Source organism: Helianthus annuus, chromosome 13, assembly GCF_002127325.2.
Source record: "Helianthus annuus cultivar XRQ/B chromosome 13, HanXRQr2.0-SUNRISE, whole genome shotgun sequence".
Taxonomy (NCBI): Eukaryota; Viridiplantae; Streptophyta; class Magnoliopsida; order Asterales; family Asteraceae; genus Helianthus; species Helianthus annuus.
In genome coordinates this window covers 78,752,727-78,771,010 of record NC_035445.2, presented here as the reverse complement: position 1 = coordinate 78,771,010, position 18,284 = coordinate 78,752,727, and the positions used below count along the sequence as shown (strand labels likewise).

Below are 18,284 nucleotides of genomic sequence, written 5' to 3'. Positions count from 1 at the left end.
TCTGGATATGTTGTTTTTTATTACTGATTTTTTCGTTTTTTTTTTGTGTAAAATTTGTTCTTATATAAACAATTTGATTTTTTTTTTCATATCTGAACAAATGGAAACAATTTGATTTAAGTTCTTATGTATTGGATTAAAATCTAAGTTACTTTCTTGTTTATTGTTATGATGATTGAATCTAAAAAATCTGTTGTTGTTGGATTCTTGTTAATAAAGTTATATTTTTATATGCATGTTATATTTTTGATGTAACAATTCTCATGACAATTTTATGCGTCTTAGTTATGAAACTCCAAGATCTAGGCATTTTTTATGTAACACTGCGTAACCGGGTGTTAGAAATGTAACAATCGAAGAAAAAAACATGTTACATTTTTTGTGTTACATAAATAATGCCAGTTACGTTTTTTTGTGTTACATAAATAATGCCCGTTACATTTTTTGTAACAATCAAATCAAAAATTTCTGTTACATTTTTTTTGTTACATAAAAAATGTAACAATCAAAGAAAAAATGCCTGTTACATTTTTTGTGTTACAGAAATAATGCACGTTAAAGAAGATAAAGTGCATTGTCACTTTTTTTAAATTACTGTAAAAAATAAAGTGTGTTGTTACATTTTTCCAGGTTATATGTTACGTTTCTATGTAACACATGTAACAAAACCAAAAAAAATATGTTACAAAAATAGATTGTCATATACACATGTAACAAAACAAAAAAAAATATACGTCCAAAAATATATTATAAAAATATAAGTACAAAAATAGATTGAAAAGTAGTCTTACAACTTGCAAACTTTTGTAAGAGAAGAAAAGTAGTCTTACAACATGCAGACTTTTGTAAGAGAAATTGAATTAATATTCCAAGATTACCCTTTAAGACATGAAATATATTATAAAATTGAGACAAAAGTACACAAAAGCAACTTATGGACAAAAAGTGAATCATAGTCATCCATCAAGTATGATCAATGGTTGTTATTGGGTTTTCAGGGTTTAGTCAACTGGAGTGGGTTTTCGCTTTATCCTTCCCCTATATATATATATATATATATATATATATATATATATATATACATAGGGAGAGGATCATGAGAAAAATACATCTAAATGAGAAAACTAGAAAACTAACTAAAAAAGCCTAAAAAAGCTAAAAAACATACCAATTTTTTTTTACAATTTTTTTATAAAAAAATGAGAACTTTTTGAGATTGTTGCCATTGGAATATATTCTTATAAAAATATATCCAGTCTCAAATGCATGCTTTATATATTCCCGAAAACGAGAACTTTTTGAGTTGAACTTGTTAGAAGTCGGTTCAAGTTGAAACATTTTCTAATTTATAGTTCTAAATATGATTACAGAAGTTATATTGTTTTGATAAAGTTGAACAGATAAGTTGTTTGTATATTAACTAGATATCTCGGTTACAATATATGATCACTATAATGAGTAAACTAGATGTGACAGAGTGAAATTATTTGGTATGTGTTTTATGACCAGAATCTCATAATGATGTTGAATAAGTTGGTAGAAGGTATTTGCATTTGGTCATCTTTAGTTGTTGTTGCATTGTTTCTATCATTGTTCTTTTCTTCTAATGCTACTGCTAAATTTGATCAACTGTTTCAGCCTTACTTGGCTCCTGATCATTTTTCGTTTGATGGTGATGTCGTCAACATGAGACTAGATAACTTCTCTGGTATACATTTGTTGCAACTTTGAATGAAATTTTTAACCTAAGTCTATCAATAATTATTTATGTATTTTGACATCAGGAGCTGGATTTTCATCAAAGTCAAAGTACATGTTTGGAAAAGTCAACATTCAGATCAAGCTTGTTGAAGGCGATTCCGCGGGAATCATAACTGCATTCTACGTGAGTTATTTTGTTTTTCTACAATGACTACTTGTACAATCTCTTAACATACTCTTAAGTTTACACTCAACTTATTTTTCTACTCAACTAATGGAATCAAAGATCATTGGAGAAAATGAAGTCATTAACGAATGCAAAATAACTACATCGTCTTCCAGTTCTGCTATGGTGAGTTATCATTATTCATAGCATGAAATGCATTTATCTAAAAGTTCTTTAGTGACGGTTCTGATATTCAGTTGACCACCAACTTTACACAGCAAGAGCCCCTTCCAGATGAAATAAGTGCTACAAAAGAAAAGGGTAACGGCTTAATGATGAACACAAGCAATCCCCACATTGTGGTGAGTTCGTCTTAATGTAAACGTCTAAAAATATTCCAACAATTTCAACTTTCATGTTTCAACCATTAAAAAACTGAACTCTGTGCAGGAAATGCAAAACTCTACGATTCCGGATGACAGCAAGAAAGCTGGCTCATTGAACACCGAGAAACCTGAGTTTGAATCGACCCACTAAGATCTTTGAAACTGAGTCGCTTTGTTTCGAAACAGTAGTTTGAATCGACCCACTAAGATCAATTGAAATCTCAGGTTTGTTTCGAAACAGTAGTTTGAAACTGAGTTGCTTTGTGTAAGTGAACTCAAATCGGAATATTCATGAATATCTATTTGTCGGATCTGGGTTCGTTCATCAGGTTTGTTTGTTAGTGAAATTCTGTAGTTATTGCTTGCTTAAAACAGTGTTTTAAAAATGTAAATCATAATCTTAATTTTAATTGTATTTTACATAAAACCTATAGTTTTTCAAACAGTGTTTTAATCCGAGAAAAAGTGAAACCACTGTTTTGGGTTAAAACAGTGTTTTGAAACCACTTTTCGGTTAAAACAGTGTTTGAAACCACTGTTGGGTTAAAACAGTGTTGTTAAAACAGTGTTTTGAAACCACTTTTGGCTTAACAGTGTTTGAAACCACTGTTGGTTTTAAACAGTGTTTGAAACCACTGTTTTAACCCAAAAGTGGTTTCAAAATCCTGTTTTAACAACACTGTTTTAACCCAACAGTGGTTTCAAACACTGTTAACCCAAAAGTGGTTTCAAAACACTGTTTTAACCCAACAGTGGTTTCAAACACTGTTTTAACCCAAAAGTGTTTTAACAACAGTTGTTTGACTTTGGTAAAACAGTGGTTTGACTTTGGTCAAACAGACTTTTGTACCACTAAGAATTATATTTTTGCAGTCAAATAGTTGTTTGGCTTTGGTCAAACAGTGGTTTGACTTTGGTCAAACAGTGGTTTGACTTTGGTCAAACAGTGGTCAAACAGCCTTAGAAGAGTCCAGCTAGGATGAAGTCGAGATTTGATATATAGTTTTGATTATCTGCTTTTTATGAAGAAAGAGAAAGTTCAATTTGTTTTAACATCTAGGGTTCGTGTTTCGTGGTCCTTTTTATAGTTCGTTGCCGGTTACTTCACAACTGTTTTCCTGTTATTGTTTCCGGTGACCCTTTAATTGCTCATGATCAATGGAAGGTATATTTCTAAACTTGAAATTTAATTGAGTTTTTTTTATGTACTGGTAATTGATGTTTGTGTAAATGTATGAATGCTTTTTGGTATTTTTTTGCTAATTATTTTTATAGCTTAACTAATTAGCCTGCACTGGTCTTGAAATAATCTCCAAAGCAGATGCATTCAAGAAGCAAGGCTAGGCTTGGTATGTTCGTCAGTCTATGTAAATTTTGTAGGTTTATCAGATCATGACTTTTTAAATTTTTATTTAACCCATGTATATTGTAGTGAAGATATTTAATGTCCCAATTTTGGTATGATTTTAAGTATGTGTTAATTATAGTAGTAACTTTCTCGAGCACGGGAATCAATTCCAGGTAATAACCTAGTATATATATATATAGGAGAAGGATCCATTAGGAACCACCCTTTATTGCGAGAACCAATGTGAACACAACCAAAAATACCTAAAAATAGCTAAAAAAAAACAAAGAATTTTTTTTAAATATTTTTTATAAAAAAACGCTACTTTTAGTAGCCAAAATTTTTTTTTAAATTTTTTTTTGGCTACTAAAAGTAGCGATTTTAATGTAAAAAGTATTAAAAAAAACATTTTTTGTGTGTTTTTTGATTTTTTTTTTTACTTTTTTCGGTTTTTTGGGGTTTTAGTTTTTAGCATTTTAGCTTTGGAGGTGGGGGATAGGGGTTTAGGTTTTGGTGGGTGGGTGGGGAGGTTAAGTTTTTTTTGTGGGCGGGGGGGGGGGGGGGGGGTTGGGGTTAGGTTTTTTTAGGTATTTTTGGTTGTGTTCACATTGGTTCTCGCGGTTCTCACAATAAAGGTGATTCCCGCATGAACCTTACCATATATATATATATATATATATATATATATATATATATATATATATATATATAGGGGGCTGCTAGAATGAGAACCACCCCGAGTTCTAAGAACCGCGAGAACCACACCATCCGGGTCGCCGTTTACCATGATTTTTTTTACAACTAGATGTGTGTATTATAAACACAGCCGTAAAAAAAAATTTAAACGCCGCGGCCGAGGGGGTAGTTTTTTACACCACAAGTTTGGTGTTTTTATTTTTTTTTCTTTTTTCTTTTTTTTTACACCAAACTTGTGGTGTAAAAAACTACCCTCTTGGCCGCGGCGTTTAAAATTTTTTTTAAGGCTGTGTTTATAATACACACATCTAGTTGTAAAAAAAAATCATGGTAAACGGCGACCCGGATGGTGTGGTTCTCGCGGTTCTTATAACTCGAGGTGGTTCTTATTTTAGCGCAATTCTATATATATATATAATGCTTTTCAACTTTCAATCTGATTTTAAAACACGTTTGTAATTTCATACCTAAAAAGTTTGTATTCGTGACAAGTATGACTCAGGGATTTCCGCGTGTACAAGCCTTCCTCGACAAATTGGGTTGTCGGTGATACTCATTCGTTTTATAGTACATTATTATCTTTTTTATTCACTTTCTAGTTTCGTACTGAGGATAGCAATCTGGAAGATTAGACATAAGCTTTAACTAACATAAGACAAAATAGTTTACAAGTTAAATAACTTCAACAGACTTAGTATACTTGAACGGCATAAAAATGCAAGGACAACCTGCGTTGATTCATGACGAGTATGACTAAGGGATTTCTACGTGTATAAGCCTTTCTCGACAAATTGGGTTGTCGGTGATACTTATTCGTTTTGTAGTACATTTTAACTTTTTTATTTACTTTCTAGTGTCTTACCGAGGATAGCAATTGGGAAGATTAGACATAAGCTTCAAGTAACATAAGAGAAAAGTAGTTTGCAAGCTAAGCAAATTCAGTAGACTTAATATACTTGGACCGCATAAAAATACAATGAAAATACAAGGACAATTATTCAACTCCCTAAAAAATATAAGTTACTCGGATACGTATTTAATAAATAAGTTTCACCTCCAATGCGAGATACACACTCTTGACTATTTTGTCCCTTCGATTGCATTAAAAAGCAATGATGATAGGTGAGATTTCGTTATATCGGGACGACCATGCCCATCTCCTTCTCCATACATGAATTGTGCCATTCTAGCCATGTTTGATGCATATTCGACGTACTCTCGTGAAAACTGAGAATTGGCACGTGTTCGTTCTTTGTTAAGTTTCTTCCATGTGTCCCGAATCATTTCTTTGATGTACTTTCTAGCTTCTTCTTCTGTTGCACCACTCTCGTGCATGTAACACTGGATTGATTTTGGAATGTCTCCTCTTGCTAGTTCATCCTTAAAAACATAAGAGAAATTGTAAGTATGTGTGTGTATATAGATACATACATAGACACACAAACACACACACACATATACATAGGGTATGGATATGATAAAAAGGACCAAAATCATTGAAAGGGTAGGAAGACATAGGAGAATGACACATACATAAATCTGGAAAATGGGTGGAATGGTATAAGAGTAATCTTGTCATTTCTCGGCACATACACCCTATTTTTAAACATCAGCAACTTTTTCATACGTTAAACGGTTTTTTTTTAAATACACCATAAAATCTAGTGTTTGTTTATTTTTCCAACGAGTATGATATTGCCATATAAAACTCAGAAAGAAAAAACGACAAAATAGAATAGTTTTTGTTTTTTTTATTATAATTAATTTAAACATTTTTTATTTTTATAAATTTTCAGGTTGTTTTGTAAAGTTTTGATTATGTCGCTACGACATGCTTATTATTACTATAAAGATGCCAATATAAAATTTGTGCAAAATCGAGTTGCGCAAAGTAACGTCATTTTCCCTTTTCTGTCATTCTAATAATTTAGCATTTTTATTTAAAGTAACGTCATTTTCACTTTTCTGTCATTCTAATAATTTGATGTAACGCGTTATAAAATCCAAAATAAACAATTGTGGTGTGTTTATCTTATCAATGTTTTGGTAATTAAAAGTTTTGTTTAAAATCGAACGGTGTGAATATAACTATTTTTTTACCTCGATGAACCAAATTGATATCATCTTAACCATACCACTACCAGCATTCGGCTTTGTTGTTTTCTTGACTTTTTAGTATGATGAATCATTACCTTTTGAACAACATCGATATTAACATTTGTATGTATAATTTTAATTAATGTAAACCATGTGTTGATTGCTATATCAAGTGTTGGTATCGTACCGGTATACCGCTTTCAACCAAATCCCCGGCGCGTATAGCGCACCACGTGGTAACTCCCACCAGTTAATAAAAAAATGCATACCGTGGATGTCCCCAAGTCATCAGCCAGTCGTAAGACTAGTGACGAGTAGCGATCTATTTTCTCGAATTCTTCCATGCGTTGCAAGATTTCTTGGGTTGCACCAACCGATGTTGCAAATTTAGCATGCATGAGTACTACGGGACCAGATATTGACACATAACCATTATCCAAGTACTCTTGGAGTGTTGGTTTATACCCACTATAGTACCACCTTGCTTCTACTAGGTAGGCCTTGCATAGATCTGCCCACTACAATATTACCGTTCCAAAAAAAAGTTATAGATAATAGATCTGACATAACATTATTATAGTTCAACATCAAAGATAGTTTAGTTACTGCTTTCTTAAGGTACGGGAGGATGAGGATCCCTGTGTTTCTTAATGTGTCATACGAGATCTCATTAATCGTGTTGTAGAATCCGTGGAAACCTATCTTCATGTAATCCGGGAGTTCCTCAATCGCATCGATATCCCATCTGCCGATTAGATTTTTAATCAGTTCTCATAAGCTATATGATTCGAATGAACACGAACACAAATGTACCAGCTTGATAAACATGAGTTCTAAGTACATTATGGTGTACCTGTCTATCACGTTGGTAAATCGTTGAAGTTCATCCAAAGTACCATACACGTCATAAATATCATCTATAGCGGTGACCATGGCAACACACCTGACTAATGAACTCCTTCCAATGCTATAGTGCGGTAGGTAACCAAAACCAACCGTCCACAGAAAACTCGGCACTAAGCTGTCTCGAATAAAGCTAAGCTCCCTAGCCCATTTTAAATTTCTCCACCACCTAAAATATATATAGTATGTGTGAGGGTTGGCTTAATCTATTTGTGATGATCTTAACACGTGAAAAATATGATAATACATGTATTGTATACGGTCCCTAAAATAGAGACAGTTATAGTTGGAGTGGGTTTTAATGAAAAGCAGAAATTTCTAAGTATATATAGTGATTATTTGCTCTACTTGTCAAAACTGAAAATTAAACAATATTTAACGTAAATCACCTATTGAAATCCAATTTGTGAAATATAAAATAAATCACAACGATAAATGACACTAAGTGCTAATCCTAACAATTTCTAATATGTTGACAGACAAAAAATTGCATAACCGTATTCAAATAATCGAAAAATAATGTACGGTTTTATTGTATAATCAAGAAAATTGGGACTCCAAGGTAGGGTTTATATTTTTGATACAGTTATAAGTCATCGCTAGGTAGATGTATATACATAAATAATAAGTTTTTTTTAAAGGCATATATTATTATTAACAACCACCAACCCTTAGCAATAACTAGTAACTAAATAGTTTGATTCTAGCTCCTTGCTACTTTGTTATTATATATTGTCAATCCAAAAATATATATATATTTGGCGCACATGATATAGAAGTGATACATACCTTGATGCCTGTTTTAGATCTTCAATATGAACAGCCTGAACCATATTAAAATCCAATTTTGCAAGCTCCAACAATGTGGGATTCATGTCACTTCTTTTCTCGTATACGTCGATAAACCACTTAGACTCTATTCTTGGCACTCTCCAGTGCAGTGGAAGCTCCAAAGCATGGCTTACTAATGATGATATACTCTCATCCATCTTGTTTTGATTTTCTTTGAGATAATTTGCTGTGAAGTCACTAACATCGTCCAGTATGCTTTCATCCTCAAATGAATGATAAGAAGCCTCGTACAAATTCAACATTACCATCATATCCTCGAGCGAGTGTGGCTTAAGATTTTGAGTCTTGTCCTTAAAGTTGTGAAATATGTCTAAATGTAGAGCAAAGTTTAATAAATATTACTTTAATCTGTTTTATTAACATCAACCAAACTTCATGCACGAAAAAACAATCAATACAAATGTATATAACTTATATTAGTTGGCAGTTTCTATTTTTTTTTTTCTTTTGCATCATGCTAAATCTTCAAGTATGTTCTTTGTGAATATAAATTCCTGAATCATATATAATTTTGTACCTTGAGGAACCTGGTTATAACCATGTTGTCTCAGTAGTCGAAATCCTAGGGCTTTAAGGTTCAAATCCATTGTGTTCCACTTGTCATGAGTTTTGAAGTAATTGTTGTAAATCACATCCAATAGATTTCGTATTTCATCTTCAAAGTGATAAGATATTCCGAGTCTCTGCAAATCATCAATCAACTCTAGCGTACTCAATGGACCTCCCACTTTGCGTATTATCATCCTCACCCCATCCTTCAAAGTATTTGCTCTTGCATTGTAATCTTCTCCCTAGATGGTTGAATATTAGTACAAGTGTTCGCAATGGCGGATTTAGAAAATAATTATAGAGGCAACCTTAATTTTTTTTATAGGGGCAGCAAAATAAAATAAAAACGTTAAATTTCTAAAAAAAAAAAAATACACTACTGCCGGAGTGTCAAGGGGTAGTGGGGGCTACCCCATGTTGTAAGGTATATCCGCCATTGAGTGTACATTATATACTACTAGAAATTAGTATAAATGGAATTAAAATTGCAATCATACTGTGTATTCACTAGAAAGTGATTGAATATCATCAAACGACCATAACGATGGCGCATAGTTTGCTGATCGTCTAGGGACGGGTTCAACCGTTTTTACGACCTTCGCAGTGATACGCTTCTTTGATGTGGATTGTGATGAATGTAGTGGCCTCCCAATGTCAAATTGTCTACATCTATCATGATGATTTTTGTAATGGAGAATTGAACAAGAAATAGAGCATATTGAAGCCATCTTGAAGGAAATATGCTAAAAAGTAATAAACCGGTATAAGATTTGTTTGAGTTGTTGTTACTATGAATGTGTGTATATATAGAGGAAGATGTAAACGTTACTCGTCGGAAACAGTAAGTTTCATAGACCAATTATCACATGTCTATTATTAATATAAATAAAAACGATCCGAAATTTTACACCGGACCGTTTTGACCCGTACCGTTTTGACGCGAACCGTTTCAACCCGTACCCTTTCGAATCGAACCGTTTCGACGCGAACCGTTTCGATCCAAACATTTTAGACGTGGACCGTTTTGACTCGTACCGTTTCCACCCGTACCGTTTTGACCCAAACCGGGGGTTGTGGGTGCCGGGTGAGGGATTCCAATTCATTTGACAACCAAACACATAAAAAATGGAATTGAGATTCCAATTCCAATTGGAATGTTTAAATTCCAAATCCAATTCCTTCAAATTCTATTTCCTATACAAATTCCGATTCCAATTCCAAATCATTCCGCGAACCAAACACCTCCTAACAATATTTGTAGATAGATACTAAAGACTAAAGACATCCATATTTTTATTTTATTTATTCTGGTAATTAAGTTGTGTGGTGAAATTATTAGACTAAGCGGTATGGGGGTCGGCTTAGGCCCGGCGCCGGTCCCCCACACCGCCCCCCTCATCCCGTCCCGGCTAGACCGGCTCCTCACAGACGAAGTCGACGGTCCAAATTTCAAAAATATAGTCGTTACTAACGGCTACTTTTAATTAAAAAAATTACTTTTTCACTTTAAATATATATCAACCTCATCTATTTTTTATACCATTCTCATCCATTTCTCCCATTCTTCTCCTATTCTCATCCATTTTTATAAAAAACACTCCCATTTTTTATACAATCATGAATCCATTCAACCCAAACAACCCCAACCCGAACAATCCCAACCCAAACCAACCTAATTCCGTTCGTTTAAAGACTTTGCGGCCGAAAAATATAGTCACAAGAAAAACGTGTCGGCCGACTATGCTCGAGCGGAGGATTTTAGGATAATGAGGTTGGATATCGACTCGGTTCCGGAGGACGAACGAGAGGTGTATCGGAGGATGAAGGAAGAGGTGAAGAAAAAATGGAACTCGTAGGTTTTTTTTTTTTTCGGAAATGTTTTTTTATTTTTTTTTATTTTTAGGAAATGTAATTTTTTTTATGTTATAAAATGAATTTATTTATGTTGTTTTATGTTGTATTTTTTAATTTTTATAAAGTTTTTATTAAGTTAATAAAAAAAACTTAGAAAATTATAAAATATTAAGGTGGGTAGCCCCATCCTCCACCTTCCTCAAATTGAGAGGAGGCCCATCCTCCATGAGCCGGTGATGTAGTGGCGGTCCATTCTTATGGGGATGGACTTCCCCATACCCTCTAGTCTTATAATATTAGCTTATGGAAATTTTAGTTATAATATTTGTTCATGATTATTGCAGACGGCAGGACTCATCATTATGTTTTGGAGCATGTGCCCGTGCTAACATGAGAAATGGTGAACTCACAAATTGTGCAGTGGTTCATCTCTACTTGAATATGTAAGCATTGGTGTTGTAAAAATATAGTTGTTAGGCTTCTCGGTATGGGTTGCGTCTCAGGATCGTTTCGGAGTGGCGTTGGGCTCAACACTATCCCCCCCTGCCGGCGTCCACACCGTCCACCTGCGGACGTTTCCGACGGGCCACAAAAAGACAAAAACCACCCCCCTCTTTCTTACACACCTATACATACAATATATACATATACATTTTAGGTCCATCCCCTCATTTCCATATCTCCATCCTCTTTGCACCATCCTCACACCCATTTTACGTGGATCCTACGTGACGGATCATCCTCCAAGGGAGGACCATCACCATACCGCATAGCCTTATCTTACTATCATAATATTAAGGGCACCTTTAATACAAAACCAACTTTAAATACAAAACCATGAAAACCGCATCAACTTAGTGGCAGAGAAAGAGAGATTGTTATATGGTTACATAACCATCTTATGTATTATGGTTAAAACAATAGACATAGGTGTCTACGTGGTTCTCGACTTAAAATTAGTTATGTATAGTTTTATAAATGTAACAACAGGGACCTTATGTGTAAAAACAAAAGAATAAAAGTAAATATTGTTTTTTGAATATACTTTAAACAACATGTAAGACTACATGGTATGGTGATGGACCATCCTTGGAGGATGATCCGCCACCTAGGCGACACATCATAGTCCTCACTAAGATGGTCCATCCTTCAAAACTAGAAGGCATGGTAGGATGATCCTAGTCATAGTCCTTCAACACTTTTTATGTTTTTTTTATGTTTTTTATTATTTTATTTTTTTTTTAACATTTGACAAATACACTAATAAAATATTTTCATTAATATTAAACACACATTACATAAATATTAAAAAAAACATAAACTTAAAAAAAAAGACTTAATAAAAATAAACATAAAGTTAAATAATTTGATGCTTTTTCATGATGTCGTTTTGTAGTTTTTTCAACATCGAACGTTTCGGCTCGGGTTCGTTCTCGACATTCATCATCATTATTTCCCATTCCTTAAGCCGAATTTTTTCATCGGAGATTCGGATTTTCTCATTCGACAATCGGACCTTTTCTTTTAACTTCTCGTCCGATGCACGACTTTTTTCTTCGACGGCCCGCTCCTTCGCCTTCGACTTTTGAGGTTGAACGGGTGGAAAGTTCCAAGCACCCCGCATCATCATTTGTTGAAGAGCTTGATTTTCGGAGATTTGAGTGAATTGGTTGGGCGATTGTTGGAATGACGCAAACGCGTTCGATGAAAACTGGGAGAATTGGTTCGGTTCTAGCGTTGGATAATATCCCGGAACCGAAAAAACATTTGGTTGGGTCGGATTGGTGGGAGTATTCGGGTTGTTCGAAGGAGTGTTGGGAGTATCCGGGTTGTTGAACGGATCCATGAAAATTATGTGGAAGAAGGTTGAGAGTGTAGTGGAAGAGAGTGTAAAAATTATAGGAGAAAATGGTGAATTGTGGAGGTTAATTTGGTGTTTGATAGTGAAAATGGATGTTTAATTTATATAATTTAAAATTATAGCCGTTTGGCTTTATTCAAAATATAGAAATTTAATTTTTTTTTTATTAACGGTCATATTTTAATAGGGGGGCCCACACTTTTTGCGTCGTCGCCAACGTCCATTTTCGGACGGAGAAGACGGGGACGGTAGGGGGCGGCACGGTGTTTGGACCGTCGCCGACCCGCGACGGGCCGGGGCCGACCCCCATACCGTATAGCCTAAGTTGATGAAACATTCAAAAGTCAAATATGTACTGACGGACCCAGGATTTTATTTCAATGGGGTCCATTTTCGGGTCGGTCCTCGTTCGGGTCGAGTTAAAGTGAGGTTTGAACTAGATTTAAAAAAAAAAACTAAGAAAAATGGGCTTATCAAGGATTGAACCCATGACCTCTTGGTGGAAAAAAGGGAGATTTACCACTACACCAGCTTTCTTTTTATTTCTATGGTGTCCACCTAATTGTATTTATAGGGTACATATACAATTTAATATACCGAATCTACTATATTTTTTTAAAAGATTGGGATTCGGTGACCCCGATGGCACCAATGTGTGTCCGCCCCTGCAAATATGTGCCTTCGTCTTCTTTGTTATCCACGTGACTTTAAATTTTTTTCCATATATTGTATGGCATGTTACTTTAACTTTTTTCCATATATTGGATTCCATGTGATTTTAACTTTTTATTTCGAACAAACTTTTTGTACACTAGTTAATATTAAATAAAATGACAACTATTTCTTCCATATATAGTATTTCACATGATTTTAACTTTTTTATTGGGTAAATTACACTTTTCGTCCTTTATGTTGTTATCGAGTTGCACTGTATGCCCTTTAACTTTAATAATTACAGTCACAATTCTTTATTTGGAAAATGCGTTACACCTTTCATCCTTTGTCACTAACCTGATTAACATTTTTAGTTAAGTTTAGGATGTGCCTTGCACATGAGGGTAGATAGGTAATTTTACTAATTTATTTATCTAAAACAAATCTATACTTTCTATAAAAGGAGAAATCCAAGTGACATAAGAAAAGCTGATGTGTCAGCAGGAGAGAGTGTCCCACAAGGCTTTTCTTATCTCATTATTACATCACAAAGCCTAAAATATAAATCACCTTAAAATTCAAAGTTGGCCCACATTTAGATTCCAAATGTCTGTTGAGGGGAAACGTCTGCCCAATATTTTATAATCAAACATCAATTCTTAATATCTCTGTCTATTCTCTCTCAATATTTTATAATCAAACGTTTGCCCAATATTTTATAATCAAACATCTGCCCTCAACATTTTATAATCAAACATCAGTTCTCAATAAACATCTGTTGAGATTCAAAATTCTGGCTCCACATTCAAAATTCAAACCATATATTTTATTCTAATCCTATAAATAAGGGTTAATAATCTGGCTCCACATTCAAATCTCTCCCGCTCACATCTGTGATCGTATCTCTCCCTTCAAATCCATCATTCTCATGATTATGGCTACATGTTATCGTTCCAGTATCATTGTTCAAACATCGTCGTTTCAATGAAGGTCCTTATCACACATCAGCCTTTCAATATCTCTGTCTACTCTCTCTCGACGCCCTCTCTCTAAAACTGTAGAGATAGAGAAGAGGATGAAGACGACAGAGGCGTTGCATTTAACATCGATTTTAATGGTAGTTTAAAAAATGGATATTTTTTGATTTTTTCTTTTTTTTTTCCCAATCTGAAGTTTTCTATGCTAAATGTTCTTCAGGTAGATCTTGCTGGATTTCTTATTTGGTGTTGAAGTCTTCAGTTCTTTGGCCGAGCTTCCGAATGTGATGAAGGTTATAAAATTAGACCTTTATAAACAAACTCAATACGTTATAAAATGGAGCCACGATTTTATTGATAAAGAGGTAATGTCTTTTTGTGTTTAAAATAAATCATGATTCTATGAAATTTGATTGATATGTTTGTAGCTTTGATTTTGTCTTTGAACAAAGATGTGATTACGAGTAGATTGATTTGAATGTGGTATAAACTCAACTGGTGGAATGACAGCAAGTTTAGCTTATGCTTCAAGCTGTCTTGATCTCTTTGGAGGCTGATAGATGGCTTTGGGAGGTATGAAAAGCAGAATTGATATATTTAGGTAAAATGAGGTTGAATGAGGATAACCCAACAGTTGAGGATCTCATTCTACATGTCCGATAAATTCAATTGTATTCTCAAATAACGCTTCCTAGATTTTTGAAGACCGACAAATGTCTAAAGAAACATCACTCTGGACATATGTTGGTCTTTGTCGGTCTTCAAAAATCTAGGAAGCATTGTTTGAGAATACCATTGAATTTATCGGAGCTGTCGAATGAGATCGTCCACTGTTGGGTGATCATCTTTTCAATCCCATTTTCCCTAAATATATTTGTTATGAGTCATTTTCTGAGCGTACATATCTTGATCAATATCCTGCTTCTAATTGTTTATTTGTGACCAGGATACTGGACGGGGATATTGCTAACATCCTGGGCGATATCCTGAGGTTGATTGAATTGACCACGTGCAGGTTAAACGCTGGGGTTTGCTAACGGTCAGATGGACTTCTTATCCTTGAGACTCGGGCAAAACAGTTGGGAGAAAGACGTTGAAGCCGGAAGATGTGGATTACAACGTTCACATGTGGAATATTCGCCGGATCCCGGAATAATAGGATAGTTGGTTGTTTTCTTTTTACTATAAATAGATTGATCGGATCAGATTAAGGCACATACACTCATTCACACACTTCGCTCTCTAGTTTCTAGCAATCATTACACACGAACACTTGTACTCAAATCTCATTGTAACACTTAGTTGATCCGTATCATATCCTGCACTGTATCCTGAAGTTTGAAGCAATAAGAAGAACAAGGCAGCTGCGATTGTCAGCTCCCGAGGTTTTATGCCGGCGATCTAGATTGATCAAGGGCTTTCCTCGTACATCACGTGTCAACCTTTACTTTTCTGCTCATTGTTTGATCACAGATACAGCTCTGTATCCTGAGCCGTATCCTGAATACTGTTTTTCTAAACAACTTAACCAACATATTTTCAACAGACTTTTTAGCACACTACCTCACTTAACTAATTTGGTCACTTAATTGCTTCGGTAATTTTTGACCAAAACAATTTGGCGCCCACCGTGGGGCAAGTGGTGCTCTCTTTACTAAAAATTTTTGTGAAATCACTAATCAGTTTTCTGTTTTCAAAATTTTTTGCCACATCGTTTACAATGGCCTCAAGATCAAACATGAGCTCCTCCACTATGTCCGCTACGACTTCTGCTGCTACCGGTTCGGTGCTTCCACCACCTCCTCCAAGGATGCCGGTTTCGTCACAACCTCAGGATGTTATCCCTACCCGGGGTGTTCAGGGATCTGCTCCCATTTTGGCTTCTAATGATGAAATTCTAACCTTGTTTGGAAGTGTGCAGGAACAAATGAGACAGCAGCAGGAAACTAACCAAATGCTGTTAAGAGAAATACAACTCTTAAAAGCTGGCTCGAGCAGATCCACCGAAGATATCATCACTCCTCTACAACCCAGAACTTTGAACTTCAGTTCCGTAGTTTACATTGAGGATAACAGGGGGAATATTATGCCCAGCCTTCCTCAGAATCACACTCCTGAAATACCCTCCTCGGTCAGGATGTCAACCATGAGGAGCTCAGGATATGCTTCAGGATATGGGCAGAACCCTCAGACTGGTAACGTGTCTAATAATAATAATAATACTCTTGCCACTAACAGTGTTGGATCTTTGCAGGATACAGCTGTGACATCAGAATTATCTAGGGAGCTTCAGAAGCTAAAGGATATGATATCCAGTGTACCTAGGGTGGTTCAGCTAATTCTTGAAGTATCCCAGGATAGCCACAGGATATCTCGGTTTGTGCATCCTATTTGTGATGCTGAAATCCCAAAAAGATTCCAAACTCTCAACATGAAGCTCTATGATGGAACCACGGATCCTGAGGAGCATATTACCCAGTATAGGGAACGGATGGAAATCAATCCTATCCCTCCAGATCTCAAGGAAGCATGCGTATGCAAGGGATTCGGTTCTACCTTGACAGGATCGGCCTTAAAATGGCTGTTAAACGTTCCTCCTCACTCAATTACTTCTTTTGCTCATTTGGTTAACTTATTTAATAGTCAATTTTCTTGCAGCCGGAGTTTTGAGAAATTAACCAGTGATCTTTACAAGATAACTCAAGGACCTCAGGAATCCTTGAGGGATTATGTGAACAAGTTCAGTCGAGAATCCTTGGACATCCCGCATCTTGATGTTGCAACGGCTGTGCAAGCTTTTAAGATGGGGTTACAAAAGGATTCTCAGTTTTATCAGGATCTTGTAATGAATCCCTGCAGGAATCTCGACGAAGCTCGTAACAGGGCTTTGAGATATATCTGTTTGGAAGATGACAAGAAGATGCAAGAGAGGATGAATTCTATCTCAACCTATGAATCAACCAACAGGAAATCAGAATCCTCATATAAGCCATATCGCTCCAAGCCATATGACAGAAATGATAACAAGAGAGTGAATGTTGTTGAAGACGAGGATCCTGAAGAATATCCTGAATTATCTGAATATTGTTTTTCTGTTAATATACCTGAACTAATGTATGCTATGCAGGGTTTGGGAGATAAAGCCAGGTGGCCTCGGAAGAATCAACAAAAAGCTGATTGGAAGGATAAATACAAATGGTGTGCCTTCCATGAGGATTTCGGATATGTTACTGAGGATTGCATTGCCCTGAGGAAAGAAATAAGCTACCTACTAAGCAAAGGATATCTGAACGACTTGCTGGGGAGAAAGAAAATTAAAGGGCAGGATCCCGAGAAGGATCCTGAACGAGCAGCATCACCCCCAGCAGATGCCAAGATAATTAACTTTATTTCAGGAGGATCCGACATTTGTGGGACTTCGTATTCGGCGTCTAAGAGACATGCAAAGGAAGCCAAGAATGAAAAGGGAGACAAACCAGTCAGGATGACTACCCTCACAACTGATAAAGTGATCACTTTCGATAGTGATGACAGGGATACTGTTCAGGATCCTCACCATGATGCTTTGGTAATAACATTATATATGGCTAACCATTTTGTACGCAGGATATTGGTTGATAATGGCAGTTCCGTGAACATAATCCAACTAGAGACTCTGAAGAGAATGAATATATCTCCAATGGATATCACTTCAAAGTCCACCATGCTTGTTGGGTTCAGTGGAGAGGCTAGGAACACAATGGGAGAGATAAAGTTACAAGTATATGTTGAAGGAGTCAACTCAATACAACGTTTCCGTGTGATGGATTCTCTATCCTGCTATAACATCATACTGGGAAGACCATGGATTCACGACATGAAGGCTATCCCATCAACATATCACCAATGCATCAAGATCCCTACCCCTTGGGGAGTTGTCAAATTCGATAGTGATCAGCAGGAGGCGAAAGAATGTTACTCATCCTCGATGAAATCCTCGACCAGACCTAGTGCAGCATAGTAATTAAAGATGCGGGCCCAGGATATCGTGGGAGATCCGAAGCAGGATGTGAAGAAAATTAATTTTGATCAGGATAATCCTGATATCTCGGTGCTCGTAGGAACCAATATCCCTCAGGATATTGAAGAGCAGTTAACTAACTTTTTGAAACGCAGGATGTCAACATTTGCATGGAAGCATGAGGATATGACAGGTATATCCAAAGATATTATCACTCACAAGCTTGGAATTGACAGGTCG

At 35.6% G+C, this 18,284-nt stretch overlaps 1 protein-coding gene across 1 annotated transcript; it reads right to left on the bottom strand.

Annotated features, from left to right (window-relative positions):
* Positions 1 to 5,171: 5,171 nt before the first annotated feature.
* Positions 5,172 to 9,462, bottom strand: LOC110898278 (R-linalool synthase QH1, chloroplastic). Its single transcript, XM_022145042.2, has 7 exons — positions 9,196 to 9,462; positions 8,667 to 8,940; positions 8,087 to 8,459; positions 7,248 to 7,466; positions 7,001 to 7,139; positions 6,664 to 6,912; positions 5,172 to 5,677 (listed from the first exon to the last, which is right to left on the bottom strand). The coding sequence occupies exons 1-7, from the start codon at positions 9,424 to 9,426 to the stop codon at positions 5,378 to 5,380; spliced, it is 1,785 nt and encodes a 594-aa protein (XP_022000734.1). The 5' UTR covers positions 9,427 to 9,462; the 3' UTR covers positions 5,172 to 5,377.
* Between the last annotated feature and the right edge of the window lie 8,822 nt (positions 9,463 to 18,284).

Coding starts and splice junctions, on each gene's coding strand:
- LOC110898278 (XM_022145042.2), bottom strand. CDS start 9,426: ATGGCTTCAATATGCTCTATTTCTTGTTCAATTCTCCATTACAAAAAT. Junction 7,467..8,086: donor GATCTAAAACAGGCATCAAG/GTATGTATCACT, acceptor TATATATTTTAG/GTGGTGGAGAAATTTAAAAT. Junction 7,140..7,247: donor TTTACCAACGTGATAGACAG/GTACACCATAAT, acceptor TCTAATCGGCAG/ATGGGATATCGATGCGATTG.